This window comes from Centroberyx gerrardi, chromosome 10 (assembly GCF_048128805.1).
Source record: "Centroberyx gerrardi isolate f3 chromosome 10, fCenGer3.hap1.cur.20231027, whole genome shotgun sequence".
In the NCBI taxonomy this organism is placed as follows: domain Eukaryota; kingdom Metazoa; phylum Chordata; class Actinopteri; order Beryciformes; family Berycidae; genus Centroberyx; species Centroberyx gerrardi.
In genome coordinates, this window is record NC_136006.1 from 10,352,143 (window position 1) to 10,368,323 (window position 16,181).

Here is a 16,181-nt window from a genome sequence, read left to right on the forward strand (position 1 = left end):
GGAGAGATGCAAAGTGAAGGCAAGTGCACGCATCAGTGCGTGTCTATGGAGCAGAGGGAAGGAGCGTGGCAGTTTGAGGGGTAGAACTCTCCGAAACGCAGTGAAAGCAAACATGACAGCATATCAGCATCAATAAGCAAGAAAACAAATGACTCATCCATCCATCCATCTAACCCCTACTCCACCGAAACCCCACAGTATCCACCTATGCAATGATTGCCATCCATCCACTGTCCTATATCTAGGAGAAAGCAACAACTAGTCAGATATTGCAAATCTTGCAGACATAAGTAAATAAAGCAATGTATGTGGAAGCACAAGCTACATATAGGAGGAATAAACATGATGACAAGACAATGCAGGCTCTGTTTAGATGATTTGATTTGTCTTTATATTAGGAGATAGTGTTTTTTAGGTGACGCATTATGAGAGAATGGGCTGGTTTGACTTTTTAACAGAGATCTCCATTGACAGCTATCTTTAGCCCAGGGCTTGGCTCCGTTTGTTTCTGAGAACCTTTTCCTGCAGCAGGGGTGGCAGAAAGATAATCTGTGGTAGCACAGCAGAGAAGTGTCATTCCAAAATTAGATATCCACTGTCCAAAATCTGATGCCTACTAAAAATCATTGCTGGCATGAAAGTAAAACTCAGAATTGAATATGAGATATTTTAAGACTCTTGCTGACAAGACTAACATTTTAAAGGAATAGCTGACCCAAAAATGATAGTTTTGTCATTATCTGCTTACCCCCATGTCAGTCAAAACACTGGTGAGGTTTGTTTGTAGCAATCGTTTGGCTACAAAACACTTGGATTATGCTGCATGAGCTGTTTTGAGTAATTTTATGGTCATTCTTTACCCTTTTTAGAACTCCAGAAGAACCAGTTCCCAGCCACTTCAGTTATTTTGGAGAAGGGTGACATAGAGCTGTGCCAGCTAACTCGTGTGTGTTATGTGTGTTATGTGTTATGTGTGTGTTATATGGACATATAAACGTCACCACTGTTTTGACTGGCATGAGGTTGAGTAGATAATGAGTGAATTTTCATTTTGGGGTGAACTATTCGTTTAAACAATGTAATCATTCATATTAAACAATGAACATTAAGCACCATTAATTTTCAAATGCAGATCTCAGATGCTAATAGAGCTAATATAGAGTGACCAAGAATCTCTATGCTGACTGAAAAAATGCTGAATGGTCAAGACACCAATAACCTAAATAAACCCAGGTATGGGCAACTGCTGTTCATTCAGCTCCCTAACAGCAGCATGGTGATTTGAGGTTTGATAGCTATGTTTAACTTTACTCATTTAGTCAATCTTGTGATATGGAGTGTGGAGCCAGTACATTAAAAGCCCAGTGCAATGAAAATCACATTCCCAATCTCATGGTATTGTTAAGCAAAGGGCATGTTGTTGTAAAGTTAACAAAATTATTATAACTGCTGTTGTGGAAATGACTAACGTGCTCTGAGAAACTATTTCTCTGGTTGTCAACAGTATCAAGTAGCAAGAGAGAGGGTGCGCACTGAAAGAGATGACTGAAATGCAAAGTTTTCTTCCAAGGTTTTAATATAGAGGAGCAGATCAAGTAGACATATGCAGACGTTTCAGCCCTTGGCTTTCATCAGTGTACTCTCATGATGTAGTTAGTGTAGCCTACTGATGTAGTTAGAAAGCTTGGCAGTGGCAAGGCGCCGGGGGTGGATGAGATTCGTCCTGAAATACTGGAGGTTCTGGATATCATTTGGGGTGTCGTGTTTGACACGTGTCTTCATGAGTCCTGTGGGAGTTTAGAGTACGGGGTGCCAGGGACACTGCTGTGAGCCATTTGGTCCTTATACACTCATAGTAAGAGCTGTGTTCTCATTCCTGGCAAGAAGTCAAGGTTGATCAAGGTGGGCATTGGAATCCGACAAGGATGCATCTTGTCCCCTCTCATATTTGTGATACTCGTGGACAGGATTTCAAAGCACAGCCGAGGTCTAGAGTGTCGAGTTCAGAGACACTACAGTATGCTACCTTTCTGCTGTTTGCAGATGATATCTTCATTGGACCATGATCTCTTTTTTTACTCAGACAACTTAAGTGTTGATAACCCTTGGCTTATACTGTGGCAGGGAATTGAATATGTGGCATTTAAAATATTTCATAATTTTCACAGAAGGTGTTTTTTTTTACTTACTTCAGCACCAACTGAAGTAACCATGAACCATGAACGTTAGATGCCTCCGCTTTGGACATGATGCCAAACAAAAAATGGGTGGTGCTAATCATGTCAACACGGCCATGCCCCCCAAACTGCTGAGAATTGGCTGAGCATAGAGTAAGGGGCACGAACGCAGTTATAACTGAAGAAATTACATGAGGAATGCAAAGCAAGCTTTTTCTGACTAATTAAAATCATTGTACTGGATCTTTAACAACACATCACTGCCCAAATGCTTATGGAGATAACTGTATGAAGTATGAATTTTAAACTGGGTTTCAAAATAAAAGCAAGAAAGTGATGTGACTATGGACACCGTGATCAGTTGGTGTTAGTGGTTGACATTTAAATGAATTGAAGGCATGCATGCCGTAAAGAGAAACTGTTCTACCGGAGTGAAAATGGCTTTAAACTGGACCTGCAGTAAGATAAAATGTCCTTGCGGCAAATAAATATACATAACGAGTGCTGTCCTGTGATCTTTATTAGTTCATATATTGAGGGATTCAGCACCCAGTCACATCAGGAAACTGAAGTAAATCAAGTAGAGTGTGTTGTTTCTATAGTTAAGATTTAACTTCCCACACCTAATGAAGCTTTGATTTGTGTGAAACCAACTGATAACCAACACTGGCTCTTCAATGGAGTCGACACGTTTACATTTGAGTGTGTGTCCGAAATCCCAACATGCTACAGAATAACTCCAATGGCACCAGAATCCACACCAGTGGGTCTCTATCCTCCAATGCTTATTCAATGGAGCTACTCAAACAACAGGAACACTTCTCTGAGTAAAGACCAAACACCATCGACTGTCGGCTCTCCCCATGTTGACCCCATGAAGCGCCATGTCAACCGGCAGAAGCTCCACTATCAGCAATTAACATTGATATTCTAATCAGTTGATGCTAGGCCCATTATTTTTACATCGATGGCCAATTACTAAGCACTGGCTGACCCTGGCAGTCGCAAAACACTCTCAGACGAGGTTGCCAGGCAGTGAACTAAAGCCGCGAGAAATCTGGCCCAGTCTTCGTGTTTGTTTACCTTTCTCTAACTAATGAGGAAGGTTGTAGTAACACTTGAAGTGAGGCAGTGAGGCATCAGATACGTTTTATAAGTCTATATGTATCTTATATTAGAAATACTTCCGAGAATTACATGCATTATAAGGCACTGTGATGAGCAATGTCGTATATTAAGAATCTGGTTTGACCGTGTTATGAGATTATTATTAATTATACACTCAGAATCTCAGTAAGTATTCAACCCCTTGAGTTTGGGACATTGTGTGAATTATAGAATTCAATCATGTTGTGATTAAAAAGATTAAAATGTACCCACACTGTGTTTATAATGTAATTTAATGTTTTATGGCTAACATTCCAGATAAAATTAATGTTTTTTTCCCTGGCAATTATGCCGCTGCCACTCGCATTTCAATACTGGATATATAGAGGCTCATCGAAAAAGTATGAATACACTAGGTTTGGATGATTGGACGAATACACTGGTGATCACTGTTCAAAAATTCGGTCACTGTTTGAAATTATTTTGCTGATTTTTACCTTGATCTTTGGTCATTTAAAATGTAGCCTAGTGCAAGTCACTAAAATGGGGAAGCACAAGTAGGGACATAATTTGTGCTCAAGCTGATTTACATTTTTTTCAGAGCCTAAACATATCTGACATTTCACATAGCCTTCATCAGAGTGAGCTGGTTTTTTCCCCTCATATATTTCCCCATTTGAGTGCTACTGCTTCCTATTGGGAATGCACCGCAACCTGATACTTTTTTTATTGATTGCGAGGACTTATATCATAATTTAAAATGCAAAAATGGACCTTCCTTGCACATGTAAAAGCTACGTTTCAAGTCAAGTCATCACGCCCACACTACGCACACTGTGTGTGTGTGTCAGCTATCAGGGATTGGCTATATATGTGTTGATGATTGGTTGACAGAAGGAACTACACTATTGCCCAACCCTAGCACACACACACACACACACACGCAGACACACACACACACACACACACACCCACGAAAGACAGACACACACAAACACAAACAGACACATCCCCCACCCACAGAGACCTGACTGATCCAGCCTGATCCATTTCCTGTATCCATTAGAGGCGGCTCTAGATTATGCAATTCATCCCAAGGCTATCATCCACCTCTATCAATAATAAACATCTCCACGAAACTAGGGCTAGCCTCAGAGGATGGCAACGGCACCGCCCGGCACGTTCTACTTCTGATGAAACCCCCTCTCTGCTTGGCCTGTAGCGTGCGCCGCACTCGCTCTCCTCTCGACTACTCCTCTCAGTTGTGGAGAAGCCCCAGGCACAATCTTTACTTATGCCTTCTCGCACTAATCAAAGCCGCGACTTCATCGACTCTGACAGAGACGTCTCAATGGTAATGGCGGCGGCAGAGAGCACCTGTGGCTCTTGACAAGAGGCAGACGCTCTCGTCCAAGATTCCTCTGCGTCTCTGATGCGCCCTCTTTCTTTCCCTCCGCTTGCCCCCGCAACATGCAATTGGTGTCTGGTACAGTGTTTCTGACGGGGCCCGGAGTTTTTCATGCTGGGGGTGGGGCTCTTACCTTTCTTCGCTCGGGAAACCAGAGAGGCTTTCATTAAGGGAGTGGTGTGGTGAGTGTCGGGGTTGCGCTGACATAAGGATCACTGACAGGGTTAGGGTCAGTTTCCTTTCAGTTCTGATTTAATTTAACTTGTTTTCCCAAATAGACTGGACTTGACATTGACCCAAACATACTGTAGGTCTCCACTCATGACCCTTTTTTCTGTCTTCTTTCAAAGGCTTGCTCTCACTGCAATCATCAGTCTAAAATGTGGCTATCAAGTACCAAACTTGAGTTACACTGGAGTTAATACCCACTAAGATAAGATACAGTAAAATGCAGTGTTGCCCAAAAGCCACGGCCCCAGAGAAGTTTCAGTTTCTGTTTTGTTCTCGCTCAATTTCAGCTAGCCCGTGCCACACTACCCAAGACACTGAGAAGCAGCCAATGTCAGGGAGGGTCAATGGGAAAAAAAAAAAAAACAGCAGACCAACAATAGATCCCCGAGGAGCATCGTCAGAGTGAAAAATCTGTTCCATGCCTGACACAATGTTGTATTCCTCAGACCCCACGGACACAGCAGTGTCAAGCGTTGTCTGGGTAAGTGACAAACTCTGTTCCCATGATGCTTTGCCATGTTTATGAACGCTGGTCCAGTCCTTAAGAGGGAAGGGAAAGATACAGACAGGAGGGAGATAGAGGACTTAAGCAAGGCAGGGTGAGCTATTTGGACAAGGGAGGGAAAGAGAGAGAGAGACAGACAGAGAGTGATGGAGGAGAGATGAGAGAGAGGGAGTTTCTGTGACAAGGGAGTGGAAAAGGAAGATGGAGAGAGATAGAGGGAGACTGGGAGGTGGCTGGCTTGTGCTACTGCTCTTTAACCGCTTGGCAGTCTCCTCTTGATTAGGGCCTAGCCCGCCGGTCCCGGAGGAGTCTCCCCAGCCGAGTCGCAGGAGACAAGCTCCTCTGTAATGGTGTCTGACAGGCCAGCCAGAGCCACAGAGGAGCTGACACAGATGCTCCGTTCCTGGGGAGAGAGGCCCGGCCCAATCCCTCCTCAACTCCGGCATCTCCCTGCTCCGCCTTGACTGAGTAAATGTGACAGGCAACTTGGAGCCAAAATGTGCTATACATTATATATATACATTTTGCAATTGACATACATGATATGTCTTGATTCTAGAGCCAAGGGACAAGGGAGGAGCCTCCGCTGAGCACGTTTAGCCTCATCTCGGTTTTCCTTCTGCATTGTGATCAGCTAATCACAACCTAATGTGATCATACACAGTGTACATATTTCAGAGTTAAGCACAAAATGCCTCTGTTTTAAGTCAGAGGTTTGTCTCAACCAATATCCACAAAAGATAGCAGCTACATTCAAATTCACACCACAACACAAAGCCAAAAGTCAGCTCTTCAGCTCTGAATTAATTATTTCCAGCAAGCAGCTTTTGAAATTTACCTGCCGCAGTCTTTTGGAAATGAAGATTTACTGTACTGTTTACAAACAATATGCACTCACCACCGTGCCGATTTGTTTAAAACGGTAACGTTAACAGTACATAATCAAGTCTAAACACAACATCTCCTGCAGTTTCATGTTACAGTACCACATATTAGTACAGCTATGAACGTGCTCTATCACACGCAGTACAATAATGTCAACAGGCTCAACTCCATGCTCCGTGCAGCTTGTCTCAAATACGCAACTCCTCCACTAACACTGGCTTTTTCTTTACCTGCCCAAGCTCACATATTCAGACCAGAAAAAGGTGGCTCAGAAAGGTGCTTCCAGTGCTGACTCTTCTTGCTGATTTTAATTGGTACATTTGTCATGCTAAGATAGGAGGTGGGCGGCTCTGCCCCGCCGGAGAGGCCTATGACAGGAGAAACCCAGGAGAACTCCAGCAGGCCTTAAGGGTCCGCAGCTCTCCTACAAGCACAGATAAACCGGCAAGAGGACCACATTTATGAGGGAAGAGATTGGAAGAAGACAGATAAGACGGGAGGATGGAGGAAGTGGCAAGGAGGGCGTAGACAGTGGGAGTTGGAGGGTTGAAAGAATAGGAGCAAAGAGGATTAAGACGTGCAAAGGACCGGGAGATGAAAACATTCCATTAGCCTATCTTATCCTAATATGGGAACGCATTAATTTGCTTAGCTAGATTAACAGAACATTGAATAGATTATATTTACCCCCTAACACCATCAGCACTTTGACATTGTCAAAATTTGGATTTTTTCAAGGTTATTTTTAAAGGAATTTCTGCTTTTTATTTGATAGTATGTAGTACAGAGTGAGAGGAAAGCCCACAGCGAGGGGGGAAGACATGCGACAAAACTCATGAGCCAGATTCAAAACACCAAAGTTCACACTATGCACTATAGCCAGCTCAGCCACTAGGATTCCCTTCACATAACTCAGTTTAAAATGCAAAATATATCTAAGAATACATATGTATTCTCGAATGTGTCGTAATTATTATGCTTCTAGAAAGCATATAAAAATGTACACAAGTTTTCTCATAATCTGATAAAAAAAAGTGTCTCCTCTTATTGATGAATTTTTGAGCTTGCAATTTCTCTCTGCTTTGGTTTAGGCAACAGCAAAAACTCTCATTAAGTTTAGTGAATGATAAGGCAGCAAACTACTGATTAGGGATTAGTCAATGAAATGAAAATAGTTTAATCTTGCAGAAATAATTTGGTTCATTTACGCATTTGGATGTTAGCAAACAACTTCCTTTTTGGTAATACTTGTGATGTAGGGCTAAGACTAACGGTTCCTCGGGGTAAATGACTTTCTAACCAAGCCGCCCTCTAAGACAAATTGTATAAAAGCTTGCCTCTAATATTCTGCTATAAAGATAATTTAAAAGATGACTGATTTTTCCACTCTAGGCGTGGAGCAGGGCAAATCCATTCACCTTTGGTCTTTGGCCTAGACTTCAAAATGGCCTGGAGGGCCCTGCTTGAGGATCTCATTACCGCTTGCTGTGAGATTCTGTAACAGATTTCCTGAATCAAATTTTTGTGCAGCACTATCAAAACCAGGGTGCACTTATTTTCACAAAGTCTGACAAATTACCCTGAGATCAGGCTAGCATTTTCAGTTTTGTCACCTCAACCAGTGATGAATGCTCATCATCATCTTTGCCAGGGTCGCCACAGTTACACTCCCCTGCTGCGCCCTTTTATATGGGCCTGTATCAAGGAATAAATCCACCATTATTCAAAAACCCAGTCCCAGTCAGCTCACATGGCCCTGGATAAAAGGATGATAAATGAATGCAAATATATGGAACGGGGTCTGCATCAGAAACTCTCTGATGGTGTCCTGACCACCTGGGACTGTGTGCATGTGTGTGCGTGAGTGTGTGTGTGTGTGTGTGTGTGTGTGTCTGTGTGTGTGTGTGTACGTTTAATAGTAGGTATTTCAGAGTGATTCTACATTATATACCTATTTGTATATGGATGTGACGGTGAGTTTGTCTGTGTGTATATGTGTGTGTATGTGTGTGTGAGTGTGTGTGTGTGTGTGTGTGTGTGTGTGTGTGTGTGTGTGTGTGTGTGTGTGAGAGAGAGAGAGAGAGAGAGAGAGAGAGAGAGAGAGAGAGAGAGAGAGAGTGGAGAGAGAGAGTGGGAGAGGGCGGGTCACTTGTGTTTCTGGATGTTTGATGGTCTACAAGCCTTTGCGTATGTGTGTCTTTGAGAGTTTCTACTAAATCATTTTCTAGGCAACTTGTTCAGTGCAAAACGAAGGACACGCCGCCCTTCCACACCCTCCCATCAACATCATATGAACCCACATTAGTGCTCATCCCTCTTTGAAGTGCTGGGAGCTTCGGCAGTCCAGCCATCACAACCCTAACATTAGACGGCTTCCGGCAGTGAAAGGCGGGAGAGCGATTTGAGGTCAGGCATTAGAGCGAATAGCAGCCACATCAAACAAGCAGCAGGGAGCACATTGAGGACCAAATGTCCTCCTGACATTATCCTACATTCTTTTGTATTAAGCCAATAAAAATGCCATGCGGACTAAATGCACATAGTGATGTTGAATGTGTCTGTAAAGTGGGATGTCAGAGGTTACTGCCTATTCTATGTCTTGCACTGTCCCTTTACATTGTACTTAAGGTCCTGTTGTCCTTATACCATGTGTCAGTATGTACTCTTACTATGTAAGATCTCAATATGTCTTTGCACCAATGCTACAAATAGACAAATTCCTGTTTATTTATTGTACTTGACACTAGGGCTGTGATTATTTGACAGAATATTGCAATTGCGATTTAAACTGTGATTCATATCAACACAATTTTTCTTGTCATAAATTTTTTTGAAATGTAAAATTATTTAAAGAATAGTGATTTTGCTAAAAAAGAATAGATTTCAGTGTGCAGGATTTACTGAGTTTGAGTATGATGAAAGATTTTCACCAATATTGTTGAGTCATGGACCAAAGGTTACCCAGAACTCTAAAACACCTTGTTTAGAAATCCATTTTGGACAGCCTTCATATTGCGATTTTCGATTTTATTTCAATTGTTCAGCTCTACTTGATACATAACATATTTCAGATTTTTTTTTCTGAAGCCCAACTGTTCATTGATATAAACATTAATTAAATGAATGGGCCCGTCTCAACGGAATCACAAACATATCAACAACCTTAAAGACCAAGTCAAGTCCAGAATTTGAATTCTTGTACTGAAAGAAATCCTTTTTATCTCGCTTGGTAAAACATACGCCGGTCCAAATGACCGTCCTCCTCATCGCTCAATATGGTGTTTTGAACCGAATGTTCCCTTAGAACATCCTTAACAAGCTGGATGCCCTCTACCCCCCCGCAACACTAGTCAAATTTCCAAGTCCCGACTGTGAACCGTGCCTGGGTCAAACATTATTATTCAGGCTTACTGCATCAGGACAATTCAGAAAAGTATAGTAACTGACTTTCAAATACTTCCTGTGATTGTCTAATTTTTCTGGGACTCATTGTATTGACGCATGTGACAAACCCCATCCATCTGGAACACTAGAAATACGTTTTGGTCCATTGTGAGCTATTAAGTAATCCTCTGGCATATTGACACGTCGCATATCAACATCATGTGTGATATCGTCTGTCTCCCATTCATCTGAAATATCTTCAACAGGAGCGATCCTCGACCTTGGAGGCTTTTACGGATATTCCACACACAATCTGCTGCGATCTGAGATCCAACTTGTAAACAAACCTATCTATCCCAAAAGCACGCACAGTGCTTTCCAATTCCCTGCCCTTTGTGACTTGACGTCCTTTCAGAAAGAATTAAATCTGGACTCTGTTGTATCTATTGATACTTGCTGACGTGCTTGTGAACATTATATCCGATGCCTTTGAGATGTCTTGTCCCCTAACTAACTATGTCTTTTGTTTTAATGTATGCAATTTTTTTATGCATTTTTCTGCTGTTGCTTATCTTATTTTTGACAGATTGTCACTCCTGGTAATGTGTTATTTATTCACTTAAATGTATAAATAAAAAAAGTATGAATTAATAATCTTAGATGCCTATAGTGTCCCAGTGGCTCAGATGTCTATTTTTTTAGTTTTTCTTTTAAACTTCTTGGCACCAGAATGACTTAATCAGGACGATTCAGATAACTCGGATCAAAAAAATAATTTTCAAATATATTTGTCAGTCACAAAAAAATATTTGAACTGTGATTGCCTTCATTTTCTGGCACCCATCGTATTTTCCAAAGTGGCAAACTGCATCCATGTAGCCCTCCAAGCAGAATTACGTCTGCTATCTAATCTTCTGTGCTAGAAATACTGTAGCCTACTACAGACAGCAGTGGTTTAAATCCAAACTCATGCTTGCTTATTGCAATATTCGGTACTACATTTCTTGCCTCTAAAATTGTATTAAAAAGAAATTAAATAATTCACTGCCCATAAAAACAGAGCTTTGTGTGCATTTGTGGTGCGTGTGTGTGTGTGTGTGTGTGTGTGCGTGTCTGTGTGTGTGTGTGTGTGTGTGTGCGTGCGTCACTGTGTTGCAGGAGTATAGATGAATAGAATCAATTTCAAACCTTCTAGCGGAAACAGTCCTCATTGAATTTCAGAACTGCCACTATCAGGGACAACTTCTTGTTGTTTTGAAACCCTTCCAATGACTCCTCAATAAAACACAACAAACACAATAATACTGATACTAACAATACATTATGAGAGCGCCATCACAGCAAAGCACTGAAAGGTGCCATCTGCCCTTATGAAACGTGCTTCACAGTATGAATGTGGGCGACTCCGGTGGGAATCAAGATGCACTGTGACCCGTCATTCACAAAACCACAATGATAAGAATACTTTGCTCAGCAGCGGGTGTAAGATGAATCATAAGGGCATATTTTGTGACTAGTTGGGGTCTGGCCTTAGTGTGACAATAAAGCAAATCCTGCACAGGCATGACAGAGGTTGTTGCTTGGGAGCATTAGTGACTCTGGTTTGTGATTGGAAGTCTTGGCTCCTTCAAGAGTCAGTGTGAGGCGAATCTAATGCATCTTGGCAATGAATAGCGTCCATTGATTCCACAACATCAAACTCACTTCCTCCTCACAGAGCCCCTGCATGCCTCTTCCTTGGGGTTGTGTGTGTGTGTGTGTGTGTGTGTGTGTGTGTGTGTGTGTGTCTGTGCATGCATGTATTCTGTTAAAAGAGAGGGAAAGTCCACCCTAAATGAGAATCCGCACAGCATTCTTATCACCTTTGACAGTCCTGAATGAGCAAGTCTCCACCAAAGCCGACAACATGAGAAAAATCTTAGACCTACTTCCCTGACAGTGATTAGGAGTGACTGATTTTTTTGGGCGCAGCAACAGCACCCAGGCTAGGAGGATCATGTCTAACGAATTACCGTGATTGATGAAATAAAGACATTGACGTCAGGAGCCTTCCACACACACACACACACACACACACAAACAGAGGAAGATGCATAGCTGAGTTGACCTCAGAGCCACGGTATTAAGCCAGAAATGAAAGCGGTGTGACCTGCGCTTCCCTGAGAGCGTACAGAGCGCCTCAGTGCCCGGCGACAGCAATATCAGTGTGAGATCTCCCGATGAGGAATGGAGCTGTAATGTCATTTATCTACAGGCCTCTGCTAATGTTCGCTCCCAGGGAAGTACGAAATTGAGATAAAAGCTGGTGACCAATCGAGTGTCAGCATGCCTAGTGCCTGGTTGGACCAATGACGCGCTGATAAAAGCGTTGGATCAGAACTCACGCTATGTCTTTAGATCTCAGCGGCTTCATTCATCCAGGCGCTGCATAGCATATTAGTCGGCAAAGCAGGCAAACGTTATACTAAAATCAATACGCGCCTGACTGGTTTGCTGCTTTTTCATTACAGGGTCTGCTCATAAAGTTAAGTATAAGTCATTATCAAGAATAGCATCGTTTCCCAGATTTATGCCGTTAACGAGGGCCTTTCAGTCTTTGTCTTGTCAATGGCAGCGTTGTTGATGAATGTGGAAAGTATAAGGTGGTCGGGGGAAAGTGACGTGGGGTTTTTCACGAGGAGCTATAAATCGTGCTCATGCTATGCGCCCGCTCCCCTGGGGTCCAATACATTCTCCAATCAACTCAATGGACTTCGATCTGGTGGATTATTTGACTCCACACTTGTAAAAATATTGTTTCATGTTGAACAGATCTGTGTATCTTTTTGGGGACCACACACACTTGTGTTACTTTTCAACCCAACATATATTTATAGCAACACATTGTGACGTGACATATGTTCTTATTAGCATATGTGGCGTTGAAAAGTAACACAAACTTGTGTTGTCTGCAAATAGACACACAGATCACACACCTTTTTGCGGAAGATATTGTCAGTAGTGAGAATGCGCCCTACCCATCACCTGTTTGTATTCCAAAACCTCAAACATTGGAAGTACTTATCTAGCGTCCTTTCTCTCATGCCCATTCTGTTAAGTTATATGAGATAAAAAACAGCTGATCTAGTGTCCAGACCCACATGTGCCCCCACTGGCCTAAACTCTAACTTCACCAGGGATTTCCTGTATTTCACCTCCTCCGTCTCCCTTTGCTCCCTTACTACTGCCTAAATAAAGAAAAACAAAAAAAATACAGAGGGCGAGTAGACCGCCCAAAACAACTGATCTAGATTCTTTATGAATGTAGGCCCTATGCAGCAACCTCACACGACCTTGTACTACTCAAAATAATCCCTCAAGTAGCACATTACGTTTGTTCAACCCTTCTCCCTTGTGGAGTACAAGGTCCACAATCAACACAAAATAACCTCCAAAAACTGAAATAAGTGAAACGTTAAGAGGTCTTACCTTGAAGTCGCAGATACATGTCACCGTGTCCCCAATTCGTAGACACTCCCCATCAAACTTGCATGTGTTGGTGTCGCACAAGAACAGGTCCGTGTCCCGGTCGTCAAAACCTGGAGGACCAAAGCCAACAGGAGACATCAGTGACTAAGTGTTTCTCTCTTCAACCCTCCAGCTATGTGACCCAAGCCGCATTCAGGGTCATTTATAATGAGTGTTTTGCCATTAGTCATGGCTCCCTCAGTGCCGTACACTCTTTGACTGCATACTGTACACTTTTAAAAAGAAAAGGTCATTTCTCTACACATCTCAGCATCTAGTTTGGTAAAATACTTATGTTAACAACTGCATTTGTTAATATGCACTGTGATTAATTAAATGCGTTGTGTTGAAAAGTATCACAAATGTGTGATGCCCAAAACGGATGCGTTGAAAAAGATGTCTTTTTACACAAGCTGCTGTCTAATTAGACTAATTATTATTTGACGAGTTTTGTTCTGAAATTAGATATCCACCATTTGAAAAAAAAAATGACACCTACTCCTGCAAAATGTTCAATAACACAATATTAGAAGTTATGGTAATTTTAGGTCCTTACCTGGCAAAATGATAACATATGTACAGAGGGGATCTTCAATATTTAAAAAAAAATATATATATATATATGGCATGTTTGAAGGAAGTTCCTATTTGTTTGTGTACAACGAGGCTGACTCCCGGGCATTGTCCTGGAGAGGCAAAAACTGGGATATGATCCGATTCAGGCTGAGTTAGGGATCTCAAATGACTCCAACAAAGCATCCCAAATCAAATCAAAGAGTCACATGGGCATGAGACTGTAGACTGAGCTTGGGGCTATTATTCTACCTGAACTTATTGCTTACAAAGAGCAACCCCATGTCAAAGTAGGCTTTGCATTTTAAAGTGCATAGGTCTTAATTCAACCAAATTACATGTGACATTGAGTTGGAAATTTGTAATTTATTGCCAATGCAGGTGGATGTTAAGTACATGTGATTGATCCTGGTGCCGTCTGGGCGTAGCAAACTCATTTCAGAAGATATCTCATCAATTCAAAGGTAAAAGTGGAGATGTTTCACTCCAAATTGAGATTGCTATCACTTGGAAAAAAACACCCTCTTCTAAATTGCTGCTGACATCCAAGTAAAACTCATCACCATATAATATTGAAGTTATTTGCTAAGGCCAAAATCATTCTGTTTCATGGAGAGTAACACATATTTTCAAACCCTTCACATGTATATTACTTAAGTTCTAAGCAGGAAAGATTCATGGAATAATAACTACATACTCTGCAGTAATGTAGGCTACAAATAACAGTTTTTTAATCTTAATGTTAACATAAAGTGAATCTAACTACATCCAGTTTTGGACTGCTGCTGAAAGTCCTTCATAAAACATTTCATTTTGGTGGAATATTTACACTTTATTAAGTTCTCATGTACGTCAATACGCACTGATGTTCTGGAGATGTGTAGTCCCCAGCTGAGCCGTTTTTCTGACTCTCCATTTGTTAGCATATATTTTGAGAGCTTAGTGTAAAAATCATGCATAAGACTTCAGGTCTATGGCTTTGGCTCATAGAGAACTTGAACTGCTCCAGTATCATGCAGAAAATACAAACAAACTGTGACTACATGTCTTGTACTGACACCATTTAGCTTACAAAACCATAGCCATGGATATTACAACACAGAAAAATGTTAATTCATTTATCCATATTATAAAGTCCGTGTTAACTCCATATCATTAAGACCACATTACCACAGATAGTAAAAGTAAAGTATAGTAAAAATGTTTGTTATTTAGGTAAAGGTAGGTAATTAGGTTGTTAGTTGTATTAATGTTTAGACCAGGTTATCTAAATGCAGCTAATGCTAAGCTGATGGGCTGACCGTTCATGAATTTTAATGGAGGTTTGCATAAGAATGGTCCACAATAAGCAAATGCTACTTTAAAACTTTCCATTTCCAAAGAAACGACAAAGTTGACTCACAACCATGCTTACAAATGAAGCACAGTCACGGCGACCGCAGCTAAAGAAAACAGCGCACTGTGGAAACTTGCTTATGGGGTAACTGGAGGCAGATCCAACACCTTACATAACAATTGTTATTGTGCCTACCAATTAAGATAATTAACTGAAACCTCATAGAATTCACAAAGACATGCTTTAATTATAGCTTCAGAGAGCGGCTTTGGGGCTTAGCAGTTTCTTTTAGCAAGTTCATCGAAGCGTTAAGTAAGGCCAGTAAGTCCAGAAGGCCTGGCAAAATTAGAATCTGAGTGAAGCTAAGGATGAACATCAAAGATGAGTCAAGCAGCATTTCATGTCCTTGAAAATACTTAGAGTGCTCAACTGACTCTACCTGACTCAGATTCACAGATCGCTATATGTCTTTACACAGGTGCAGGTGCGTATAGGCATTCATGCACACGCACATTTGTACACAAACACACACACACACCTCATATCTTTCCTTTTACGAAATGTTTGTTGTGTTCTGTAGTTTTGTAAAGCAAACTGTGACCAACCTGTCAGCAACAAATGCTTTATAAACTAGATGGCACGCAGTAGAGCGCATACCTCCACCGACGCCATGCAATTGTCAAGATATGCCAGTTCCACATGTCGGATTTTCACCAAAAGTTAATAATTTCTTCCATGCCACATTACCAACTTGTAGCAACTTGACACATTTTCATGACTGGACCTGGAATGGGACATGCCTGCTCAAATTTGAGCAACTTTTAAGCATTTTAGTCGATTATCTCAACACCACATGGTCAATCAGCTCTATATCTGGTCAGTTTCCCTTAGAGCTGCCCTGCTACCACTGGACCAAGTTTTGGAAAAATTAGCAGGCGGTTATGTCTAAACTATAAATGTCCAAACCAGAAATTAGCTCTCCAGTGCCCCCATGTAGTTTGATTGGGCCAATAATGGAGGATTTGCCTCTTCTTCTGTCTGCTGATAGGCCACAAAGTTTGATGGTGT

General features: G+C 41.5%; 1 protein-coding gene across 1 annotated transcript in view; it reads right to left on the minus strand.

Moving 5' to 3' along the window:
* Positions 1-16,181, minus strand: part of LOC139910547 (tomoregulin-2-like) — an 84,312-nt gene that overhangs the window by 58,563 nt on the left and 9,568 nt on the right. Inside the window, exon 2 of the mRNA XM_078286000.1 lies at positions 13,166-13,275. Within this exon, the coding sequence (XP_078142126.1) occupies positions 13,166-13,275 (110 nt within the window). The remainder of the gene's footprint in view (positions 1-13,165; positions 13,276-16,181) is intronic.